Here is a 23,486-nt window from a genome sequence, read left to right on the forward strand (position 1 = left end):
CCATCCAGGGTTGATTTTCCTCACTAACGTATGTTTATAATATGGATCCTTTGGATGAATATTGTTTGGATTCTATGGGTTTGCTTATTGGCACCCTTATTGTATTCTATTTTGTTCCCCTAGGTACATGAACCATTTGAAGCAATAAAGTTTTTCAACGAAAACGCGATCTGTCCACTAGAGAATAAGAGGAACAGCCCCTTTCTACTGTGGACGAACGACTTCATCGTATTGAGGCTTGCCTAGAAACAATGGAAGCCAGCATCTCAAGCATCCTCACCATACTGCAAGGCAGTCACTTCCACCGTCCTCTGACCATTAAATATACACAGTGAGTACACTTTACCTCAACTTTTGTTATTCTTTTTGCACATTGTGGGCAATGTGGGCTAAGTAGTAGGGCATGCCATGCTATTTCTTCTTTGCATGTGTTTCACTGAATAATTCCTTAATTCGTTTTGAAAATAAACCACTAATTCTTATGCTTAGTTTATTTAAATAATCGGCTGACTAATGAATAACTATTGCTTACTTGATCGATAAATATTTTGTAGAATTGAAAATGTTATGGATTAGTTAATATTTCATATAAATTGTTGGCTCTTATGGACTTGCCTAATGAAAATAATCATTTTAATAAATAAATAAGTAATCTGTTAATGGCTTCGTTAAGTGTGAAGGATAAAAAATGTGACCAAATTGAGTAACTGGGGTGAGGTGCTTGGGTTGTCATCTCATTTCGCATAAAAAAATTTGGTTATGAATTGAAACTATAACACCCCGCTAACCAAGCTGCCTTGAGAAAAAAGAAATAAATCGATTAGGGCATGTGAAATTGAGTAACCGGGATGAGGTGCTTGGGGTTGTCATCTCATTTCACGTCAAAAGATTTGACTATGTCTCGAATTCGTTCTCAAAAAGAATAAAAGTTAAGTTGAGTAATCGGAGTGAGGTGTTTGGGTTCTTATCTCATTTCATGTCAAAAGACTTGACTATGTCACAAATATTTTTTTTAAAAAAGAGAAAAAAAGGGAAAATAATAAAAGTATATATTGAGTATTATTGTTTTGGAAGTTTGATTAAGCTTAAATTTAGTGAAGTAGTTGAATCTGACATACTATTCGAGATTTTAAAAAATACTTATTGGTTGAGTCTAGAAATTTTTAACTTTTTGATTCACCTAATTTTTTGTATTATGCTTGACTAAGGAAGGGGGTTTGATTTTGAAAGGGATTATCGAATGATTTTTAGTAGACGTCATGCTTGAGGACAAGTATTGGCTAAGTAGGGGGAATTTGATAGCAAGATAAATTCGTATTTTTAATACATTTATTTTTGGCTAATTATCGAATAAGATGCTACTAAAATTGTTTTTTTTATCAGGAATGAAATTGGTATACCAAAATTCAAATTCATTCAAAAAATGGGTCAAATTGGAATAAAAAGAAAAACAGACGACTAGATTGAAAGGTTGGAGATTTAAAGTTGATTGGATAAAGATTGAAGGGTTGAAGATTAAAAAAAGTGGTTGGGTAAAGATCAAATTATTTTTGATATTGTTAAAATTCTGTAATTAGTTTAAATTTGATCTTTAGTTTAAATTTGATTTTTAAATTTTGATTTATCTGGTAATAATGCTGATGAAAAATCTAGCTAAATTTTAGCGTAGGTATAAATACCTGGTGGCTATAACCACTGGGTAGACTTGGCCTTGAATAGAAAAAAAAATTACTTTCTTTCTTTTCGATTTCTGCGTCAGTTAGCATTTAGCATTCTGCCAATTTTTTTTACAACTTCAATAATTTGGTTAATTTACCTTCCAAGCCCTTTCCCCTTTCCTCTTTCCCCTTTCCACTTTCCATAATTTCCATTAAAAGCAACTTCCATACTTCATCTAGCATGATTTATTTCGTGGTTAACTAATCCCCATTAGCCTTAGCCCGATAAATGCTCCAACAAAACAATCGTGAGATACAAAACTGCTATAAAACCTCTCAACATAATATTCACTATCTCTCTGGTATATAAGATAGTACAACTTCATCCCTTAAAGTTGATTCAACTTCGATTCAAAAAGTGCACGTTGGGTTGGAGTTGTTTGGCATACAGTTGGTAAGTCTAGTCGGTCATGCTGTATTCAAAGTCCCGCGAACAAATTGGCGTGTCCAAGTGGGAAATGGCTAGTTGGACTTTGTCAAGGGAGAAAGTAATTGGATTTAAACGACCCACGCGATTGAGGCTGTTGATTCGAGTTGAGCTTTTTAGATCGCAAGGCTGTCGAAATCTTGAATTGTGAACACGTGTATCGCGATTAGAAATTTGGCAAGGGTTAGTTTGCAGGCCGTACTGGGATTAACTGCACAAGGAAAAGTTGGCGGTCGGGGCATTCTTGGTCTCTATAACTAGCTTATCGCTTGGAAGGGAAAATCTATTTTTCAAGGATCGGTTCAAGTTCGGAGTATGCCGAGGCTAAGGGTAAGCTTTAATATATTTTATTTACCAATTTATTTATTTTACAATCGCGATTCTTTTATTTTTACTTTATTTTATACATTTTTTATATCATTATCTTTATAAACTAAAACCCCCTTTTCATTTTTCAGCATTGCTATGCACAGGTCGTGGGCACAACTGTAACCGCAATAGTAATTTTGGTCACAAGAAAAGATGCAATTAGATCACTAGTCCCTGTGGATTCAAACGTACAGCTCTATTCTATTTGGTGTTATTTTGTCGTAGGAATTTATATTTGGTGAGTTCGACGCCCATTAGCAACATAAAAATAACAAGATAATATTAACATGAGAATGACATGAATATATATCTAAACAATATGAGATAATCCATTGAGATTAGCGCAACATTAAATACATTAGATAAACACAACATTAAATAAATTTATATATTACATAAACACAACACAATATGCAAACCAACATCAGACAAAATAAATGAATATATCAAAATATACATAAATTATTACAAATTTTTTAATTTTTTTTCTCCTTTCCGTTCCTTTATTTTTTGCTTTCTCCTCATTTGTTTTCTTTTAACTATACTCTCAATCCAACACTTAAAATTTAATTCTTCCACTTTTAATCTCAATAATTATTCCTTTTACTATTTTAATTTAATAATTAAAATTTAATTGATAACATTATAAAAAAATTCTAGTAAATTGGATTATATATTATTTTTAAAATCAAAGAATTTATACATAATTAATATTATATGAACTGAAAGTCAAATAAGTAAATAAAAATATTAAATTTAAGATTGTAAAATTTCCAATTTTAACTCAACTCAAGAGTAGTAAGGTTCTTTAGCCCTATTTAGATAAACAAAGTGGAAGCCACTTCTTTTACTTACATTGCTTCCACCCAACTTAAATTGACTCTTGAGCAACACTTTTTTTAATGCCACATAATCTAATTTAATGAATTTTTTTTGACAAAATTATCAATGGAACTTCAATTATTAAATCAAAAGAGCAGGGACTAAATTTTTGAAAATAAAAATAGAAAAATTAGATTTCTAAAACTAAAACTAACATGTTTGGTTGGGTGTATTAGCTAATAATTGGTGGGGCCCACTTAAGACGCCTCTATGCCGTTGTTTGGTTCATGGTTTTTCTATTACGGCTGTAATACGTGACTAACTTAATCGGTGAAATCCACCGATTTCTAATACACCCCATTTGCTCAGATTAGGCTCCGCATAGGTTTATCATCCCTGTTATACCCTCCCATCTGCTTCCCCGTTTCTCTTCTGTTCCTTCTAGCCTCTACCGATTTCCTTGTTGGTAAGTTAATCCCCTCCAGATTTGTTTCACTCTGCTGATTCTGCATGTAATCGGTTTCCCCTTTTCTGATTACAACTTATTCTTCATCGCACTGTGCCCGGATTTGGTCATTTACAGGTTAGTGTTTTGGGTTTTTAAGCTTTCCATTCCTCCTAATTTATTCCTCTTCTTGGTTGCCTTGCCTGCGCCTAGTTATCGCCATTTCTGCTTCTTTCCAGGCTCTACTCAAGGCTTCAATTTATTTCAAAGGAAATCCATATTCATTACAGGTCAACTAAACCTTCAATTTACAAGCCATATGTAATCATGTTTCCTTTTTTCTTTATTTATTTTGGGTCTCTGCAAGATTTGTTCTTTTTGGGGTTTTGAATTCTTTTTATTGTTATGTTTAGTTAATCCTTGAATTTATGTTGTTTAGAGATGGTGAATTTAACAGAAGTAATATAGTTGATGTCAGTATTCATGTCTGTGGAAGAAATGATTAGAAGAGTTAATTATAACAAGAGAAATGGAAATAAGGTACAATTCACTGCGTTAAAAACAATACCTTTTCGTTGAACAAAACTCCACCAGTAGGGTTATATTTGTCGATAGATTTATGGATGAATGCCTTCAAGTCTGGACTGTTTTCTATCTCAAGAATCTTTAAGGCTGGGAAGTCAACAGTATAATCTTCATGGAAAAATCCAATGAGTTTCTGAAGATCTTTCAATTTGAGGAAGTTCAATCGAGGGAAGCAAATTAATCCTCTGTTTTAGAATGCTTCTTCGATCTGCTTCTCCATTGATATTATCTCCTGCATGCATTTGCATTCACTTACTTCCAAGCATTTGAGCTGTTGCAAACATGTTCTTAATCATGGAGTCGGATACCACATGCTTTATGTTGACGCAACCCTCAATGATCAAGCTTGTCAAATTTTGAGTTGAGCAAAATGCTTGGGGAAGCCATATTCTTTCAATGCCAATTGAGGATAGTTTCAACTTCTCTAGCTTAGGAAACAATATCTGCACAGCATACTATTAAAGGATTACTTGATCATTGCGGTTTCAGTTTCACATTTATAAATGGAACTTTTGAATTTATACTTTATTACTGTACTTTCTATTGCATTTTTTAGCAATATAATTTGTGACTGAAAGCATGTAAAATAATTCCATGCCTTTCTTCTGTGTTTAATATCCCATTTTTCTCTTTTGCTCCCTTTCACTTATGGGCCTCTTCATTGCTATATGACTCGTCTTTAAGACGTTGCTTTTCTCTTAATTTTATTGCCTTGTTGTTTACCTTCTGGTCTGGAGTGTGAGAAAGTTATCTTATTTCCTTTCAGGAGGAGCTAGAAGGAAAATTCTTTAAAGACAGAAGACCTTTTGATTTGCAAGGTTGGTTTTGCATTTGTTTTCATGATGTTATTCTTTTAATCCATTGTCTCGAGGCTGATTAGCATTTTTATTAGATATAAGCAAAATGGTTGACTGGTTGAGTGGTTATGAAGTGTTGGCATAGATGCCACTGCATGTTGATTCAAATATGTGCTTTATTGGTTTTCAATTCTGGATCATGCCCCAATTGATTGAGACAAAGAATTGATAATTTGCATTTATTCAGCTGTATTTTTTGCCTATGTTTGTTTTTCATAGGCATGTTTGTCCTGAAACATTGTCAAAACAATAGTGGAACCCATTTTTAAAAAAATTTACTTTTAATCTAGATGAATCATGACGTTTTGGTTATATATAGGTATAAGTATGTGTGTATATCTATACATAGACAATCATTTTAATCTAGATGAATCATGATGTTTTGGTTATATATAGCTATAAGTATGTGTGTATATCTATACATAGACAATCATTTTAATTTGTTCTTCCTCCGAATAAAAGAAAACACACTCCATGATTTCCATTTTTCTATTTTCTTTATACTCATCATTACAGTTTAGGATAGTTTTGAGTTTTGAGTTTAGGATAATTATGTTTGATAAAAAATTTTATTTTTTATATTATACAATAATCATCAAATTTCAATTCTAGTTTTTATATAATTTTCTATATAATTATATATACAAAAAGGTTACACCATATAGAAAAATAGTTTAACTCTAAATTTTGTTTTTATTATGTCTAAATTTGATATTTAATTTCTACCATTTTTATAATATTATTTAGTCCAAAATAATTAATACCTTTGACTTTTCAATTAAAATGTTACATGATTATATATAATTTGTAAATCCTGAGGTCTTGGAGACTAACATGTCGCTCCCGTTCTTTTTGGGTTTGCTTTGCTATTTTCTTAGATTATAAGACAATGATCAAATTGTAATTTTGGCCCTTATATTATGTTAAAACTTGAGATTTAATTTATATTCTTTAAATTTTCACATAATCCGGTCCATTTACTTTAATAATATCATTAGTTAGTATAAAGAAGTAATATTGTAAACTATTTCAATCAAAATGTTGATATAAATTTTTCTTAAGAACATTATTGCAAAAAAATATTTTATCATTACCAGATTGGATAAGTGTTTTTAAGAAAAAAATCACATAAATATCTTCAACATTATTTTTATTGTTACATACCACCAAGTAAATTTTTAAATAAATATCATTCATTTACTGAGGTTTTTAGCTCTTTTGGTTTTATATTGCACCATTTTAAAAAAAAAGACCTTTATGTTTTTTATTAGTGGGTGATTTCTTTTTTCTTTTTTTACTTCATGATTAAGTATATAGGCTTTGTTGGTTCGTTCTAACAGGGAATTGGAGTTGTTTCATTTTGGGTTTAAATTGTTAAAAGCATTAATTATCAAATTATAAAATGACAATATCTCAACAATATCTCAACAATATCTCAACAATTGATAAAATCTTACTGAAGATTAACAATATCTCAACAAAAATTGAATGAATTATCTATTTTATTAATTGAAAAAGATATCTTATACGATATTTATTTTAATAAATTTGCATCTCTAAAGTGTGGGGGGATTGATACTGAGTTCTAATTTTAATATGGTGCAGTAATGGCTCGTTTGCCCTTAATTGCACAAAGTGTGAGGCGTAAAAGAATCGGTGCTGCATTGACAATTTGGTTGGAAATCTGTAGAATCGCGATTTGGTTCTTATTTAGAATGGGTGCCAGCCTTAGCCTACATACTTATAGACCAAGGATTAGGTCCTATACCGTAGATTTTTATGCACAACGGGATTATGTGAAAAGGCTTGTATATGCTAGTGACGAGACTTGTATTGAACAAGTTAGGATGAATAGAACTGCCTTTTTTAAACTATGTGAGATGTTAGAATCGATAGGGGGATTGAAGTCGTCAAGGTTCATGCTTGTTGATGAGCAAGTAGCAATGTTTTTACATATCATCTCCCATCACCTTAAAAATCGAGTTATCAAGCATCACTTTAGAAGGTCCGGGGAAACTGTAAGCAGAGCATTTCATAGTGTTTTAAATGCTGTCATACACTTACAAGATGTCTTATTTAAAAAGCCGGAGCCAATTACAGCCGAGTCTTCTGACACAAGGTGGAAATGGTTTAAGGTATTAGACTGAGTTTTATATATAGCTTGTACAACATTTAGTTGACTTAGATTTAAATTAGTATTCTAACTCAAGGTTTTATATCATATGAAATAGAATTGCTTATGTGCTCTTGATGGAACCCACATCAAGATTAGGGTGCCAACAGTTGATAAACCTAGATATCGAACCTGAAAAGGTGACATAGCAACAAATATGCTAGGTGTTTGTACACCTGAGATGCAATTTGTTTATGTTCTTCCTGGTTGGGAAGGTTCAGTTGCCGATGGACGGGTGCTTCGAGATGCCATTAGTAGAAGGGATTTCTTGTATCATTTAGAGGACAGCGATATCATCTGAATGAGTGGCTTCAGGGTTATCAGCCAAGTTCTCCGCAAGAGTTTTTTAATATGAAACATGCCTTAGCACGTAATGTCATTGAAAGATGCTTTGGCTTATTAAAACTTAGATGGGGAATACTTAGGAGTCCATCGTTTTATCCTGTAAGGGTGCACAATAGAATTATTGTTGCATGTTGTTTGCTCCATAATTTTATTCGAACCCATATGAGTATTGATCCCATCGAAGCGGAAGTGGGAAAAGGATTACCTACTAATGTGGTGGATAACGATGAACCGAATATCACAAATATTCATCCATCGGATGCTTGGGCTACTTGGAGGATGGAACTAGCCAACCAAATGTTCGATGAATGGCAAGCATCTAGAAATTAGTTAGGTTTAGGGACAAATTGAGTTTGAATTGATTTGTTGATGTTATTTTATGTATCTAGTTTATGAAACTTTGGTGGTCTTTGATTAAAATTCTGTATTGTACTAAACTTTGTTAAATTATAATTTAATTATCTTTTCATTCAGCATGTGTTATAAATTTAAATTTAGTATTGAACTACTGATATAATATTATAAACTGTTCACCTTTTGGTTCATGATATTCAAAATAGTAAATAATGTTAATTTGTTTTTTTTTTCTTAAGAACAATATGTCAGGTGTTCCACCAACGGGTGCTTCTTCTCAAGCTTCTCGAGGAAGCAAAAGAAAATGGGTTCCAGAAGAGGATGCAGCCTTGGTTTCTTGCATGATGGATTTGCACAATGTAGGAACATTTAATGCTGATACCGGGTTCAAAGCCGGTTATTTGAACGAGCTAGAGAAAATGCTAGAAAAGGCTTTACCAAGAGCAATGTTGAAGGCGAAACCAAATATTGAATCTCGGATTAGGTGCCTAAAAAGGGAATGGTCAGTCGTCTACGACATGCTTAATGGCCAAAAAAACAGTGGTTTTGGTTGGGACGAGCATAGGCAGCTCGTTGTTGCTGAAGATGCAGTTTAGGAATCCAACGTAAAGGTAAAATGTATTTTAAGTATTTATTTGTTTTTTTACAAAACTTATAACTAATATGATTTCCTCATTTTTTTTAGAGTCACAAAGAAGCCTCTCAGTTCAGACATCGTTCTTTCCCTTACTACAACCAGCTTACTGCGATATACGCAAGAGATCGTGCGACTGGGAAAGACGCTTAAACAGCTGCTGATGTTCTTGAAGAAATACATGCTGAGGATGAACGTACTACAGATATGAATGAAGAGAGAAACACATTCTATGACTGCGAAGCTGACGTCTCTTTAGACGACATGGATGTTTCTGGTACAGATCCGCGAGGAGATAGAGACCAAGGGGGTTCCTCATCTTCAAACAAGAGAAAGAAGAAATCTGATGCTCGTGATAATGTGTATTCTTCATTTGAGGAGGCTGCCACTTTGTTGAGGGAAAAAATCCAGGCCGTTGGCGATCAAATCAGTAGGACTATGGCCTCCGAGGTGGTAGTTCAGCAGAAGTCAGAGGAAAAGATGGAAGAGAAAGCTTCAAATTTATATTCAGCCTTATGGTCAATTGAAGGTTTAACCGACGATCAGCGGTATGATGCTTTGAGTAAAATTCCCGATCATCCAACTCAATTGATCGTTTTCTTTAGTTTACCTTCTGTTGCCCGATTGGAATGGGTCAGAAGATTTCTTTCTCACCATTAAATATCAATGTTCAAACTTTTTGATGTTGTAAAACTATATAACATATGGATTATGATGTACAATTTCATTGTCATCTAACATTTTCTTAATATAAGTTAATTATGTTTATGCAGAATATAATTCTCAAGTTATATATTGATTTTAGTAAATTCATATAAGAACATTTTATTATTAAGAATTTTATGAAATTATATATCACTATTAAATTATATTTAATATTAATTATTTTAAATTGTATAAATTCATATAAGAAAATTTATTATCAAGAATTTTATGAAATTTAATATTAATTATTAAATTATATGTAATAATTATTATTTTAAATTATACAAATTCATAAAATATAATTTATTAGTTATAATTATTTTAAAATTTATTAAATCATATATTTTAAATAAAATATATTAATATTAATTATTTCAAATTTAAATTTATAGTATCATATATTATGATTTGAGTAAATTCATATAAGAATATTAATTATTAAGAATTTTATTAAATTATATATTTAAATTATAAGATATTTAATAATAATTATGTTAATTTATATTTTACAGTATCATATATTATGATTTGAGTAAATTCATATAAGAATATTAATTATTAAGAATTTTATTAAATTATATATTTTAATTATAATATATTTAATAATAATTATGTTAATTTATATTTTACAGTATCATATATTATGATTTGAGTAAATTCAAATAAGAATATTAATTATTAAGAATTTTATTAAATTATATATTTTAATTATAATATATTTAATAATAATTATGTTTAAATATGATTAAATTATTTATTATTGATATTAATAATCTTATTAAAATTTAAATAACAATAACAATAATTACCAAAACAAATATCTGCTAATTATTAAGAATTTTATGAAATTATATATTTTAATTAAAATGGGTTTAATAATATTTATGTTTAAATATGATTAAAATATTTATTATTGATAATAATAATCTTATTAAAATTTAAATAACAATAACAATAATCATTTACCAAAACAAATTTATGCTAAGGGTATTCTAGTCATTTTAGTTTTTTCCATTATGCTATTACACCTCAATTCCATTCAACCAAACACAAGATTACTATTACGCCTCTATTCCATTACATTCAACCAAACAGTTGATTTGCTATTACACCTCTAATCCAATACACCTCTAATCCAATACAACGAACCAAGCGCACTGTAAAACTAAAACTAAAACTAAAAAGACTAAATTTTAAATGGAGGAAAAATATAGGAATTAAATTACACTTATTTTTCTCATTCCTACCTTTTCTTTCTTTCCTTTTTTTTTTTGCTCTTCCTTTATTTTTTGGTCGTAACTAGGGTATCCATTGCCTTCAAGAGTGATTAAGCCCCTCACCGCGAATTCTCTCCAAAGAGGTAAACCAGTAACTATCACTTTTCTTTACTCTTCCATCACTCCCATCATGTCCCCTAGAAAAAGAAACTGCATGTCATAAAACTAAGACCAAATATCTAGTGTCCTATGTATGTTAAAATTATATAGTAATTTTTTTTATAGAATGTCTAATTCTAGAGGTGAGTAAAACTCGATTTGACTCAAAAAATCAAAAAAAATCAAATTTCAAGTTAAACGATTCGAGTTATTCGAATTAATCGAATTATTCTAGTCAAATTGAATTTCTTTTCGAATTTCGAGTTCGAATCAAATTTGGTTTTATAACGATTTTGAAATTTATAACGATTTAATGTTTCAAATTTAGAGTTAAAATTTAATTATTATGATAAATTATACAAAAAATGGAATAAATTAAAACATGAAAAAATATATAAATTTATAATATTTTACACATAAAAAATAATTAAAACTTGACACAAACACTCAACTATTTTTTTAAATAATTATTTAGTATGACAAATTATGCAAAAATATGTTGAAAATCAAGACTTGCTATTGAAAAATACATTATTCTCTAAATTAAATAATAATAAAATGCTTAAAACATGACATGAAATGAAAAATAACTTTAACATGAAATATATATACAAACATGCCAAAGTTGTAACATCCTAAAAACAGGGTTAGAAAAAATTAAGTTGGAAATCAAGTATGGTCATATCTAGATTTTGTGTTTAGATTTTGGAAAATTTTGACGAGTGAATTGATCTGGTTCAGTGGTTAAGTGTTCTGGTTATGTGTGTTAGGTTCTGGGTTTGAATTCTATCTCTTGAAATTTTGCTACTTTTGATTAAATCCCTATTTTGGACATGTTGGTTATAAGTTAAATTTAGTTAATTGATAATAAGAATAAGTTTGTTAGTTCAATGGTTAAGCTTTTGTGTATTCTTTGGTCTGATGTTCAAATCTCTGGGGAAGTAATAAGGAATATTTTATTTTTGAAACTCTTTGTGTGGTAGTTAGTTTCAGGTGGTTAAATAAACTTTCCAAACCTCCTGAGTTGATGATATTGTTTATTTTTGTTTTAATTTTCATTTCTGTTTCTACCATTCATCCGTTCTTTCTTTATATTTTTTTTTGTTTGATTCTTCTCTTCAAACTACATTTCTTTTTGCTTTGTTATGTCGAACTGATTTTGTACGGGGCTTGACTTCTCTTTTTTAGTTCAATTCGTTGACCGGTAAGTTGATTTAAAGTTTGGTGTCAAAAGTTCTTCGATGTAACTTCGATTTTGGAATGTTAGTTTTTAGTGATTTGACTGCGAATTAATCAGTTTTTTAGTAATTGTTTGTCTTTTAGGGATGAGAATTCATCCTTGTTGCTCCTACATCGAATCCGTATCAGGTGGGTATCGAAAACCCCTTCTATTTCAAATTTTAGTCGTCAAAAAACGGGATTGTCAATGCCACACGCCCATGTGGCAGGTCGTGTAACTTACTGTTCACAAAAATTGGAGGCAGACGGGCATGTTCCTAGACCGTGTGTGGTTATGAATTGTGCAAGGTTCACACGGGCTAGTGACATAGGCTTTTGTCCAAGCTGTGTAACTCCCTGTTTGCGAATTAGGACCACACGGGCAAGTGATATGGGTGCGCATAAGGCTGTGTAGGACACACGGACTAGTTCTCCAAGCCTTGTGAAACCATACGGGTGTGTGAAATAGTATTTGGAACTTTTCCCTTGGGCCACAAGCGTTGTTCGAAACGAACGCAGGCCTACTGTAGGGTCCGTACAATTTGAATTAGGCTATATAACTTTATATCTAATGATTTGATGATGAACAACTTGTGATCTGTACATATATCTGTTATGTTTGAACCTAAATGTGTAGGATATGTTAGAACGTAATGTGCTATTGTCTAATGTGTGCAAATTATCCAGGTACGATATGTATTTTGTTAAGTTTGTTGGTACGCTTCTCCTTTACTCTATTAATGAAGAATATGTGATATATGATTATGTTAGATTGATTGTTACTGATTCTGATTTATAACCCTCTATGTTACTTTGTTGATGAGGAATATACGATATCTGAACATGTTAGACTGTTTGTTACTAATTCTGATTTATAACCGTGCATATGACTTACAAAACATGGACTCTCATGTCTCCTGATTCTGTTATTGAAAGATAGCATGACTTACATGCTCATCACTCTGATTTTGCATACGTATGCCATGCCACATTACATGAGGTTTGGGTTGATGTGAAAGGAGGAAGTTTCTGGTAGTTAATGATATGCATTGTCTAGTGGTTTATCCACAATTCTATTCTGGTAGCTTAGCTGTACTATAGTGACTTGATCACATGTACTCGATCTGGCAGTCTTAACTGCAAAATTCTGGTGGCACCATCCATAGTTATCTGTTAGTGTGATTTGGCTGGACGAGTTCTGAGGGAACTCTCTATTTTGGTGTGTAGCAAAGTTTGGGTAGGATGTTTTCTGATAAATCTATATTCCGATCTGTTTGAAAATACAACATCTGCATAACACATCCTCTGCTTTGTTCTGTTCTGTTCTATTCTGCTTTGCTCTGCTCTGCTATATTCAGTTCAGTTCAGTTCTATTCAATTCTGTTCTACTTGAGTTGTGTTGTTCTGCTCCGTTCTATTGTACTACCGTCATTGAAATCTTCGTGATACTCTAGATTTGTTCCGTACTGGTTATAAAACTGTTATTTAATTCTTGGGTTACATTGATTTATACATTAAGATCTGTTTAATTGTATTTGAGTTCGATTAGACACGGTGTTTGGTAGCACCCTTTGTCTTACCTTTATCTGTTCAAGTGGACATCTGACTTAAGACCGGACGGCATACAGAAGCTCGAATTGTTTACATTGATGTAACTATGATTTAATCTTTTGGGTTTGTAATATGTTTTTGGACTTGCCTTGTTTTTTTATAATCTTGTCAGTATCTATCAATTTCTAACACGAAACCACAAAATCACCTAAATCAACAAAAATAAATATCTGGTCTTCAAGTTAAAACTCCGAAAAGAAAACAGTTTTCAATACGTTAGTATAACCCTTCCAGATTGGGCTTAAACTTCTAAGCTAGGTTTGAGGGTGTTACAAAAGTCTACATAAAATAAAATATAAATATAAAAAAATTATAAATTATGCTCTAGAATAAAATTATAAACATATAAAATCATATATAAATTTATAACTCTAAATATATAAAAAAAACTCAAAATTATACATAAAATAATATAACATATATAAAAAAAAGAAAAAAAAGCTTGTAAAGATCCCTTTAGTTTTTTCTTTACTTTTAGGGTGTTTTTTTTCGTATAAAAGATTGTAATAGGTATAAAAAAGAATGATTATAACAATTTTTCCCCTAAAATTAAAATTTTTCCAATTCCAAATTCTAAATTGAGCAATATCAAAGAATGTGATAAGTTTTAATGGTAGTTATAGATGATATTTTGAATTATATTATACAGTTCAATAGTTTATATTATATTTTCCTTTCTCCTTCAAAATAGTTGATATTGTAAGCATATACATGATGTAAGAAACCCTAAATGTTATTTGTAAAGTTCACTGAAACTAGAAGATTAACGGATTTATAATTCCAGTTCTTTTATAGAAATCGTTATCTATTCCCTTTCTTCTTTATGCAGCTTTATAATCACATTCAAGCAATGAAGAAAAGAAAAGCAGAACCAACCTTTGCATTTTGAAGTTGAATTATTTATTACTACTTTATATTATGTTACTCCTAAGTGTAATCATCAATTTTTTGACTACAAATATGTATTCATAATAAGTAGATTTAATTTCTTTTTTTTTATTTTCAAGGTTTTTTAATATGTTTGGATAGTTTTGAATAATCATATACTAATGTCGCACACGTGTTACGCAATAGAATCCTAGTTGTATCAAAGAAAGAGAGGAAGAAACGTAGAAGAATTTAGAGAGGAGAAAATAGGGTAAAACTCTAATCCAAAATCATATTCTGCATGCCTTTCATTGCTCATTTCAGAATATAACGACTCAAAGAGAGAAGTATGGTACAAAGCTGTCATTTTGGTTGTGGACAACTACCCCTCTAAACTCACCATTTTACTAAAACAGATACAACAACACTTATGACAAAACGCACCATTTTTGCTTCCTTCACAAAAACTCCTCGTTTAACTAAAGTAAAATAAAACTCAACTTTTTAAATTAAAAGTGCAACAGAAAATACTAAAATTTAAAAACAACATTTTATCCCTTAACAACACTCCCTCACTAAAGTATATCCTTGTCCTCAAGGATCAAGATTGGGGTATCGTTGCTACAGCTCTAGCCAAGATTCCCATGTAGCATCCTCGGGAAAACTATTCGCCCACTCCACAAGCACTTCCATTGCTACTTGATTATTTTTTTAACCATACGACGGTCAAGGATACTAACAGGTTTTTTAAGAATCATGCTAGTGTCCCACATGACACTTAAGTAAGGAAACATGGAATGTGGGATGAATCTTCGAGTCTTGCGGTAATTAGAGGGTGTAGGCAACAATACCAACCTTGGCCAAAACCTGAAATGGACCAAAATAATATGGCGAGTGTAACAACTCAATTTTTAGTAGTGTAAAAAATAATGGTTTGAGACTGCTAAATTCGACGAGTGAGTTCGAAAATTTTATTATTTAGTATTTATGAGTTAAATGCAATTTTAGGAAGACATTTGAATTAGTGATTTGCGTTTTAGAAGAATTTATTAGGTAAATTGGTTTCAAAAATGAGGTATCGAGACCTCGATTTCATAAATCGAGTCGTAAATATTTTTATAAATATTTACAGAGTGTCATTAAGTTAGTATTAAATTTTCGTTAGAAAATTTTAACATTTTGATAGTTAATTAAATAAAAAGGACTAAGTTGAAAAAGGTACAAAATTTATTAATTAAAGAAATAGCGATTAAATAGTCAAGTGGTAAATAAAGGAGGACTTAAAGTGTAAGTTGACCTAATGATATGGCTGGGGCGGCATAAGTATGAAAGAAATGAGGAAACAATGTGAACTAAGGGTAAAAGTGTAAATTTTATGAAATTAACTTAAATAAATTGAATTCTAAAGATTTCTAGGCTATTCTTCTTCAATTTCTCAGCCAAAAACACCATAGGAAAAGGTTTTAAGCTGGTTTTATTTATTTTTACTTCATGTAAGTCTAATTCTTGCTCTTTTCTTGAATTTTTTTTGTTTTTAAGACTTTTACAATTAGGTCCAACTATTTGTGCCATTATTTTTTGATTTTATGGGTAATTTTGAAAGTTACCATTGATGAGTACTGGATGTTGATGAATTAACATTGATTTGGAGTTTTAATTTATTTATATGATGATTTTATCAAGTGATTTCAATAAAAAATTTATTTTGGGACTAAATTGTGAAAAAGGTTAGATATTAGGGTTTGTTAATAAATTCTATTTATCAAAGGCTGTATGGTAGTTTAGAATAATTAGAAAAATTGTCAAATGAGAAAAATTAGTTCAATTGATAGAATAATTGGTGAGGGACTAAATTGCAAAAACTATAAAAGTTGGGGTAATTGTGTAATTTCAAAAATTGAGGGGTATTAATTGTGGAGTGAAATGAAACTGAATTATATGTTAACAAATGAATAATTTAATATTTTAGATCAAGAGCCCTTGGATACTTGTGAAAAAGAGAAATTAACATAATAGTCCCTAAACTACTACAGAATTCCACAATTTAACCCAGGTAAGTTCGTATGGTTAAACTTTAATGTTATATATTAAATTGATGAATAGTATTATGTATTTACTCATATAATTTTTTGAAAATAAAATTATTTTTAAAATTATGAAATTGAATTGAATGTTCGAAGCAAACGAAATGCGGGATTGAGTACAGTCATTTAGTGCAAAGGAGGAATTGATGAAAAATTACCCAAGTAAATCGAGGTTCAGCATTTTTTGTGAAATTTCGTGTTTACTTTCTGTTTAGCTCTCATGAGCTTCAGTTAACTCATATGAATTTCCATTTATCCCTAATGGGTTTCCTTTTAGCTCTTTTGAGCTTCATTTTAACCCTTATGAGTTTCTGTTCAGCTCTTATGAGCTTCCATTAAACCCTTATGGGTTTCTGTTTAGCACTTATGTGCTTCTATGCAACCTTCGAGCTCCTGTATATGATGTACTCATATTCGTAAGACGTTCTCCGATTTGACAAGGTTGGTAAGTGACATGGAAATATTGTCTAAAGATTTAAAGTTATTATTGATATTGATCTGAAATAAGTGAATTCATTGATTGAAGTTGTGTTTGGCAGGAATTGTATATTGAATGATTTATTTACATGTATTGTTATAATATGTTCGATAAGATTTATGTTTAAAGCCAACGAACTTACTAAGCTTCATTAAGCTTACTTGTGTTGTTTAATGTTCTTTGTAGATATTTGAGAAGCTGGGAGGTCGGATCAACACATCGTGCCACACTATCCAACTTGTTCCGGTAGATTTTGCAATACATATTATGGTTTATATGATATGTATAAGGATTGAAATGGTTGTGTAAATGTCAAGAATTACATTTTGTTTATGTTTCAAGTTAACTTATATATGAATGGTTCTATCATGTTTGGTATAGTATTTGTGTGGTTAATGGATGGATAGTTCCTAGGCTTAGCGATGAATAAATTGGTAAAACATGTTGATATAAGTAGTTGCATGTGTGAATTGTTTTATGTTCTAATTGGAATGTTAGAATATATGTGATAATATGACCATATTAAAGTTAGGAATTGGTTGTTTTAGAGTTCTTGTTATGGCCTATATGTATGAAATTTGAGGTGTGTAGGTTGAAGTGAAGAATGGGTGAGAAAAAAGAGGTCATAAAATGGCCCATTTTCGTCCACACGGGCAGAGACACAGGCGTGTGTCTCAGTTGTGTGTGATACAGACCTAGTACATGGGCATGTCGTTTGGCCGTGTACCCACTGCATCTTAAAATTTCAAAACAGAATACCCAGGTTTTTGCATATGGCCTAGCGCACGAGCGTGTGGCTTGGCTGTGTGACCCTTGCACCTTACACACGGCCTGGCACACGAGAGTGTGGTTGGTCGTGTGACCCAAGTGAGAGAGTTATACGGGTATGGACACTAGCTGGGACACAACCGTGGGCCTCACATTGAATGCCCACACGGCCTAAGACACGGGCGTGTCTTCTGGACATGTGAGCCACACGGTCAATCACACGGGCATTTGTCCTCTGTACTTAGGAAAATTTTTGAAATTTTACGAAAATTCTCTGAGTTTCAAATTTAGTCTCGATTTGTTTGTAACACATAAATTGGGCCTCGAGGGTCCATTGAAGGGATAATTTGATTGAGTATGATTGGTTTCAGATATAAATAGTAAATGCAATGAATTAATTGTATTTGTTCTGTAAACTCTGGTAATACTCTGTAACCATGTTCTGGCGACGGATATGGATTAGGGGGTGTTACATTTAGTAGTATCAGAGCTTCGGTTTAACCGATTCTCGAAATGAATGTAGTGTGTTAAGTGTCTAGAAATACATGCTTTATAAATTTGTGATAGTGTGATGTGTATGATCTGATCTAACCTTTGTTTTTCTTATAAATTGTAAAGATGTCAGATAAATCTGAACATGCTGAACATGATGAGGTCAATAGTAGAGTATAGATATCTGAACATGGGACAAGTAGTAATGTCTCAATTCCTCTGGCTCAAGAACAAGAACTTAAAAACATATTATTTGGGTTTATGAATCAATGGTTTAATGAATTTATGCAAGAGAGAAATCAAGCTCAACAACCTCCTCCCCCTACTGCACCCTCTGAAGTGCCTCCGGTTGCACCTCCACCCCTTCCAATGACTGAATCTAGTAAACGTACTCCGATCGAAAAACTTAGAAAGTGTGGGACTGAAGAATTTCAGGGTAGATCGGATGATGATCCTGTGAAAGCTGAATATTGGCTTCATAACACAATAAGAGTTTTTGAGGAAATAGCTTGTTCTCCAGAAGATTATCTAAGATGTGTTGTGTCACTATTGAAAGAAGATTATCTAAGATGTGTTGTGTCACAATAGTGGTCCTGGTGCCGAAAGAGAAAATCACTTGGGAATTCTTTCAGGGTGAATTTAAAAAAGAAATATGTTGGCAAGAGATATTTGGATAAAAAGAAGAGGGAATTTCTTGACATGCGACGAGGAAATCAGTCAGTAGTCAAATATGAGAGGGAATTTTTATACCTCAGCAAATATGTCAGGGAAATTGTACCAACCGAGGAAGAAATGTGCATTCGGTTTAAAGAATGGCTCAATGATGAAATTAGAATGATGATAGGAGGCACGAAAATACGTGAATTTGCCGTTTTGACAGATCGTGCTCAGAAAATGGAAGAAGTGTATAATAGAAAAATGCAACGAGATTGTAACACCCCTAACCTGTGTCCGTCGCAAGATTAGGGTTAAGAGGTATTACCGATCAAACATAACATTTAATTAACATTTCACAACTTAATAAACATTCATTATCGAATAACATTCATTTCCATACATAATGTCCCTTAAATAGGTCTACGAGACCTTAAACATGCTTTAGAAGTGGTTTGGGACTAAACCGATCACATATAAAATTTTCAAAAAAACTTAAAATTTTTCTAAGTTACAGAGTTCACACCTTTCAAGCATACCTAAACCGCCTTAAATTCATGCCATTTTTCAAATAATAATAGGCAGCCTAAACAACTCATTCTACGAACATTTCATACCATTTTATAACCATTCATTTACCACTCATTTCATGTCCACAAACTAATTCAAAAGTATATCAATTTAACTTACTATAATCATCAATTCATCTTAGGTTCAAACATGCATTTTCTCAATACTTAAGCAACCAAATCATACCTCATCTACGTACCAATCTATCATCTCAATATCATACCAACTGCATCATTTGATCATTAAGACATCCAAACCAAATTCAACAAATTCAAGGGCATCACCTATCATAATAAGCATGCTAAACACTTAGCCACAATACGTACACATCAATTACCATGATTCATCTCATATCATAATCCCAAACGCAACTTCATCACATACACCATTTCCAAGACAACTCACATGGCTAGAACTTACAATTCAAACGTACCAAAATTTCACTAGCCTATACATGCCATATACCATATATACAAAGCTTCAAAAGTACCAACAAGATGTTTAACAGTGTGATGACGTTTCTCGACGATCCTTGAGTCCGAGCTGGCTTCGATAATCTATAAAACAATGAAAGAATGCACAAAGTAAGCTTTGGAAGCTTAGTAAGCCATAAGCAAATATATGATCTCAATGATATTTATAATTCAATTCAACTAGAATGAATTTAAATAAATCTCAAACACATATACATTCAACTAACTCATGTAAATTCATACTACCACATTAAGTACTAAACTTACCTCAATATTTCATGAACATATAAACTTCACACATACCTAAACCATTTAGCTGAAATTTACCTTCGGTCTCGATTTGACATTGCCCGTTGAGCCATTCGGAATTGTTAAGGATACTCAAAAATCATGTAAGGATCGTACAATGCCATATCCCGGATATGGTCTTACATGTTAACACATATCGATGACACTGTTCCAGACAGGATCTTATACGAATCATACACAATGCCAATGTCCCAGACATGGTCTTACACATTTCCTCACTTCGATTCCAATGTCACAAACATGGTCTTACACGAAACTACACCTCGGAAGTCATAATGTCATGACATCAGTATCCATAAATCAAATGCACGAAACCAGTCATCCAATGCTCAAATCAAATTAGCAATATATAAATACATATACAAATCAATTCGCCAATAGGTGTATACTTATACAATCAATTCGGCAATATAAGTATATATACAATTCAAATCGGCAATATAAGTATATATATACAATTCAATTCGGCAATATGTGTATACCTATACAATTCAAATCGGCAATATAAGTATATATATACAATTCAATTCAACAGTATATAAAACATATACATTTAAATTTAAAAACGTTTATTTACTTATGAACTTACCTTGTTTTCGGGATAAACGGAACGGATCGACTATTCGATAACCTTTAATTTTCCATGATCTAAATCTGACTTCTTTCATTCTTGATCTATATACATTCAAAATTAACTCATTTATTCATCAAATCATTCAATTCAGTCCACAAACACATATTTGGGCATTTTTACACTTTAGCCCCTAAAGTTCCACATTTTTCAATTTAGTCCCTATTTCAAAAATACACAAAATTCATGCAATTTAATACCTTCCTAAGCTAGCAAAATTTTCCTAGTGCTCATATCAGCTCAAATTTATCATTTATTCACAGATTTAACCACACATTTTCACATTTTCACAAATAAATTCCTATTTGACATTTTTGTCAAAAATCACTTAACAAAATATGATAATCTATCAACAAATATCCATTTTTCATCATCAAACATTTAAAAGCTTAAACATTCATCAATGGCACTTCACAAAAACATTGACAACTTCAAAAATTAAGGCATGAGCTAGCTAGAATACAAAGCAACGATCTCAAAAACGTAAAAATCATCAACAATCAAGCCCTAAAATGCACTAAATGTTTTCTTCTTCCACCATATTCAACCAAAGAAAGATGAAATGAAGCTTAATTTTGGTTTTGTTTTAATTTAATTAAACTTAAATCACAAATTACTTAATTAACCTTAATGAAATAACATTAAATATATATAATGGTTGTCCATAAATGTCCACTTACACAACCAATGGTCTAATATTATCATAAGGACCTTTGGTTTAATAAATCATAGCAATTAAACACATTTAACATATAGAATGTCACTTTTGCATTTTACGCAATTAAGTCTTTTTTCTCAAATTAAGCTATTAAATGATAAAATTAAATCACAAAACTAATTTTCTGACCTCAAATTTGTGGTTCTGAAACCACTGTTCTAATTTAGCTAAAATCGGGCTATTACAAGGATAGAAGGAATAAAGAATCTTACAAAAGAAGTTCATCCAAATCATTTTCAGCTTTACCCGCAAAAAATTTTAGAGATTATTTCATTTGGGCTACCCCAATGCTGGAACGATCAAATAAGAATAGGGCGACTCAACTTGATTCCGGGGTATCTAGTAGACCTGCTACTAGTGTGGGCAGTATACAAAATGCTCCTAGGCCCAAATGCAAATATTGTGGAAAATAACATCCTGGTGAATGTAGAGGCAAAACAGGGGCTTGTTACAAATGCGGAGCCACTGACCATTTTATTCGAAACTGTCCCCAATTACAAAGAGAGGAGAAAGAGCATAAAGAGAAACAATTGGCCACTTCTCAACGAAGTAGACGTTCGGGCCAAAACAATGCTACTGGAATAGTTTGTTTGGGGATGAGGGATTCTGCTGCCCAGTCAGAGGCTAGGGCCCTTACACATACTTATGCCATCCGAGCAAGGAAGGAAGCTACGGCTCCGGACATAATTGCTGGTACATTCTATCTTTTTTATGTTACTGTATTATGTTTGCACTGCATTAGTATCAGAAAAGAAATTGCCTGTTGAACCTACCGATTATGATATTCAAGTCACTAATCCATTAGGTCAAAATGTAATAGTCAATTTTGTGTTTCGTGGCTGTCCACTGAAAGTAAAAGGCTATGAATTCTCTGTTGATTTGATGTTGTTACCTTTTCAGGAATTTGATGTTATTCTGGGAATGAATTGGTTAACCAAGCATGATGCTGTAGAAAATTGTAAAGAAAAATGGATTGATCTGAAATGTGAGACAGGGGAAGTAATTTCGGTTGAGTCTGGGAATACAAAAGATAATGTTAGAATTATTTCAGCTTTTTCAGCCCAATGGTTAATGAGAAAAGGTAATGAGGCATTTTTAGCTTACATTCTTGATACTCGGGATTCTAAATCGAAGTTAGAACAGTTGCTAGTTATTAATGAGTTTACTGATGTATTTTTTGAGGAATTGCTAGGTTTACAACCAAATCGTAAAGTTGAGTTCGTGACTTATGTGGTTCTGGAAACAGTTCCGATATCAGTAACACGATATCTTACGGCACCAGCTAAGTTAAAGGATTTAAAGACACAATTGCAAGAGTTATTAGACAAAGGGTTCATCAGGCCGAGCATGTCTCCTTAGGGTGCACCTGTATTATTTGTAAAAAGAAGGATGGTTCTTTGAGACTGTGTATAGATTACAGACAGTTGAACAAGGTTACAATTAAAAATAAATATCCTTTGCCTCACATTGACGATTTATTTGACCAACTAAAAGGTGTTGCGGTGTTTTTGAAGATAGACCTTATATCCAAAAATTATCAGTTGAAGGTCAAAGAGTGTGATGTGCCAAAAACTGCTTTTAGAACTCAATACAGTCACTACAAGTTTTTGGTAATGCCATTCGGTTTGACCAATGCCTCTGCTACTTTCATTGATTTAATGAATCGAATTTTTCAACCTTATTTGGATAGATTTGTAGTTGTGTTTATCGATGATATATTGATCTATTCAAAGATAAAATTTGAGTATGCACAACACTTAAGAATTGTGCTACAGACTTTGAGAGAAAAACGGTTGTATGCAA

General features: G+C 31.7%; 1 protein-coding gene across 1 annotated transcript; it reads left to right on the forward strand.

The window, feature by feature from the left end:
* The first annotated feature begins 22,279 nt into the window (after positions 1-22,279).
* On the forward strand, positions 22,280-23,042 carry LOC107919291 (uncharacterized). Its single transcript, XM_016848776.1, has 3 exons — positions 22,280-22,376; positions 22,426-22,496; positions 22,584-23,042. The coding sequence occupies exons 1-3, from the start codon at positions 22,280-22,282 to the stop codon at positions 23,040-23,042; spliced, it is 627 nt and encodes a 208-aa protein (XP_016704265.1).
* The last annotated feature ends 444 nt before the right edge of the window (positions 23,043-23,486 follow it).

The sequence above is a fragment of the Gossypium hirsutum genome, chromosome D13, assembly GCF_007990345.1.
Source record: "Gossypium hirsutum isolate 1008001.06 chromosome D13, Gossypium_hirsutum_v2.1, whole genome shotgun sequence".
NCBI lineage: Eukaryota > Viridiplantae > Streptophyta > Magnoliopsida > Malvales > Malvaceae > Gossypium > Gossypium hirsutum.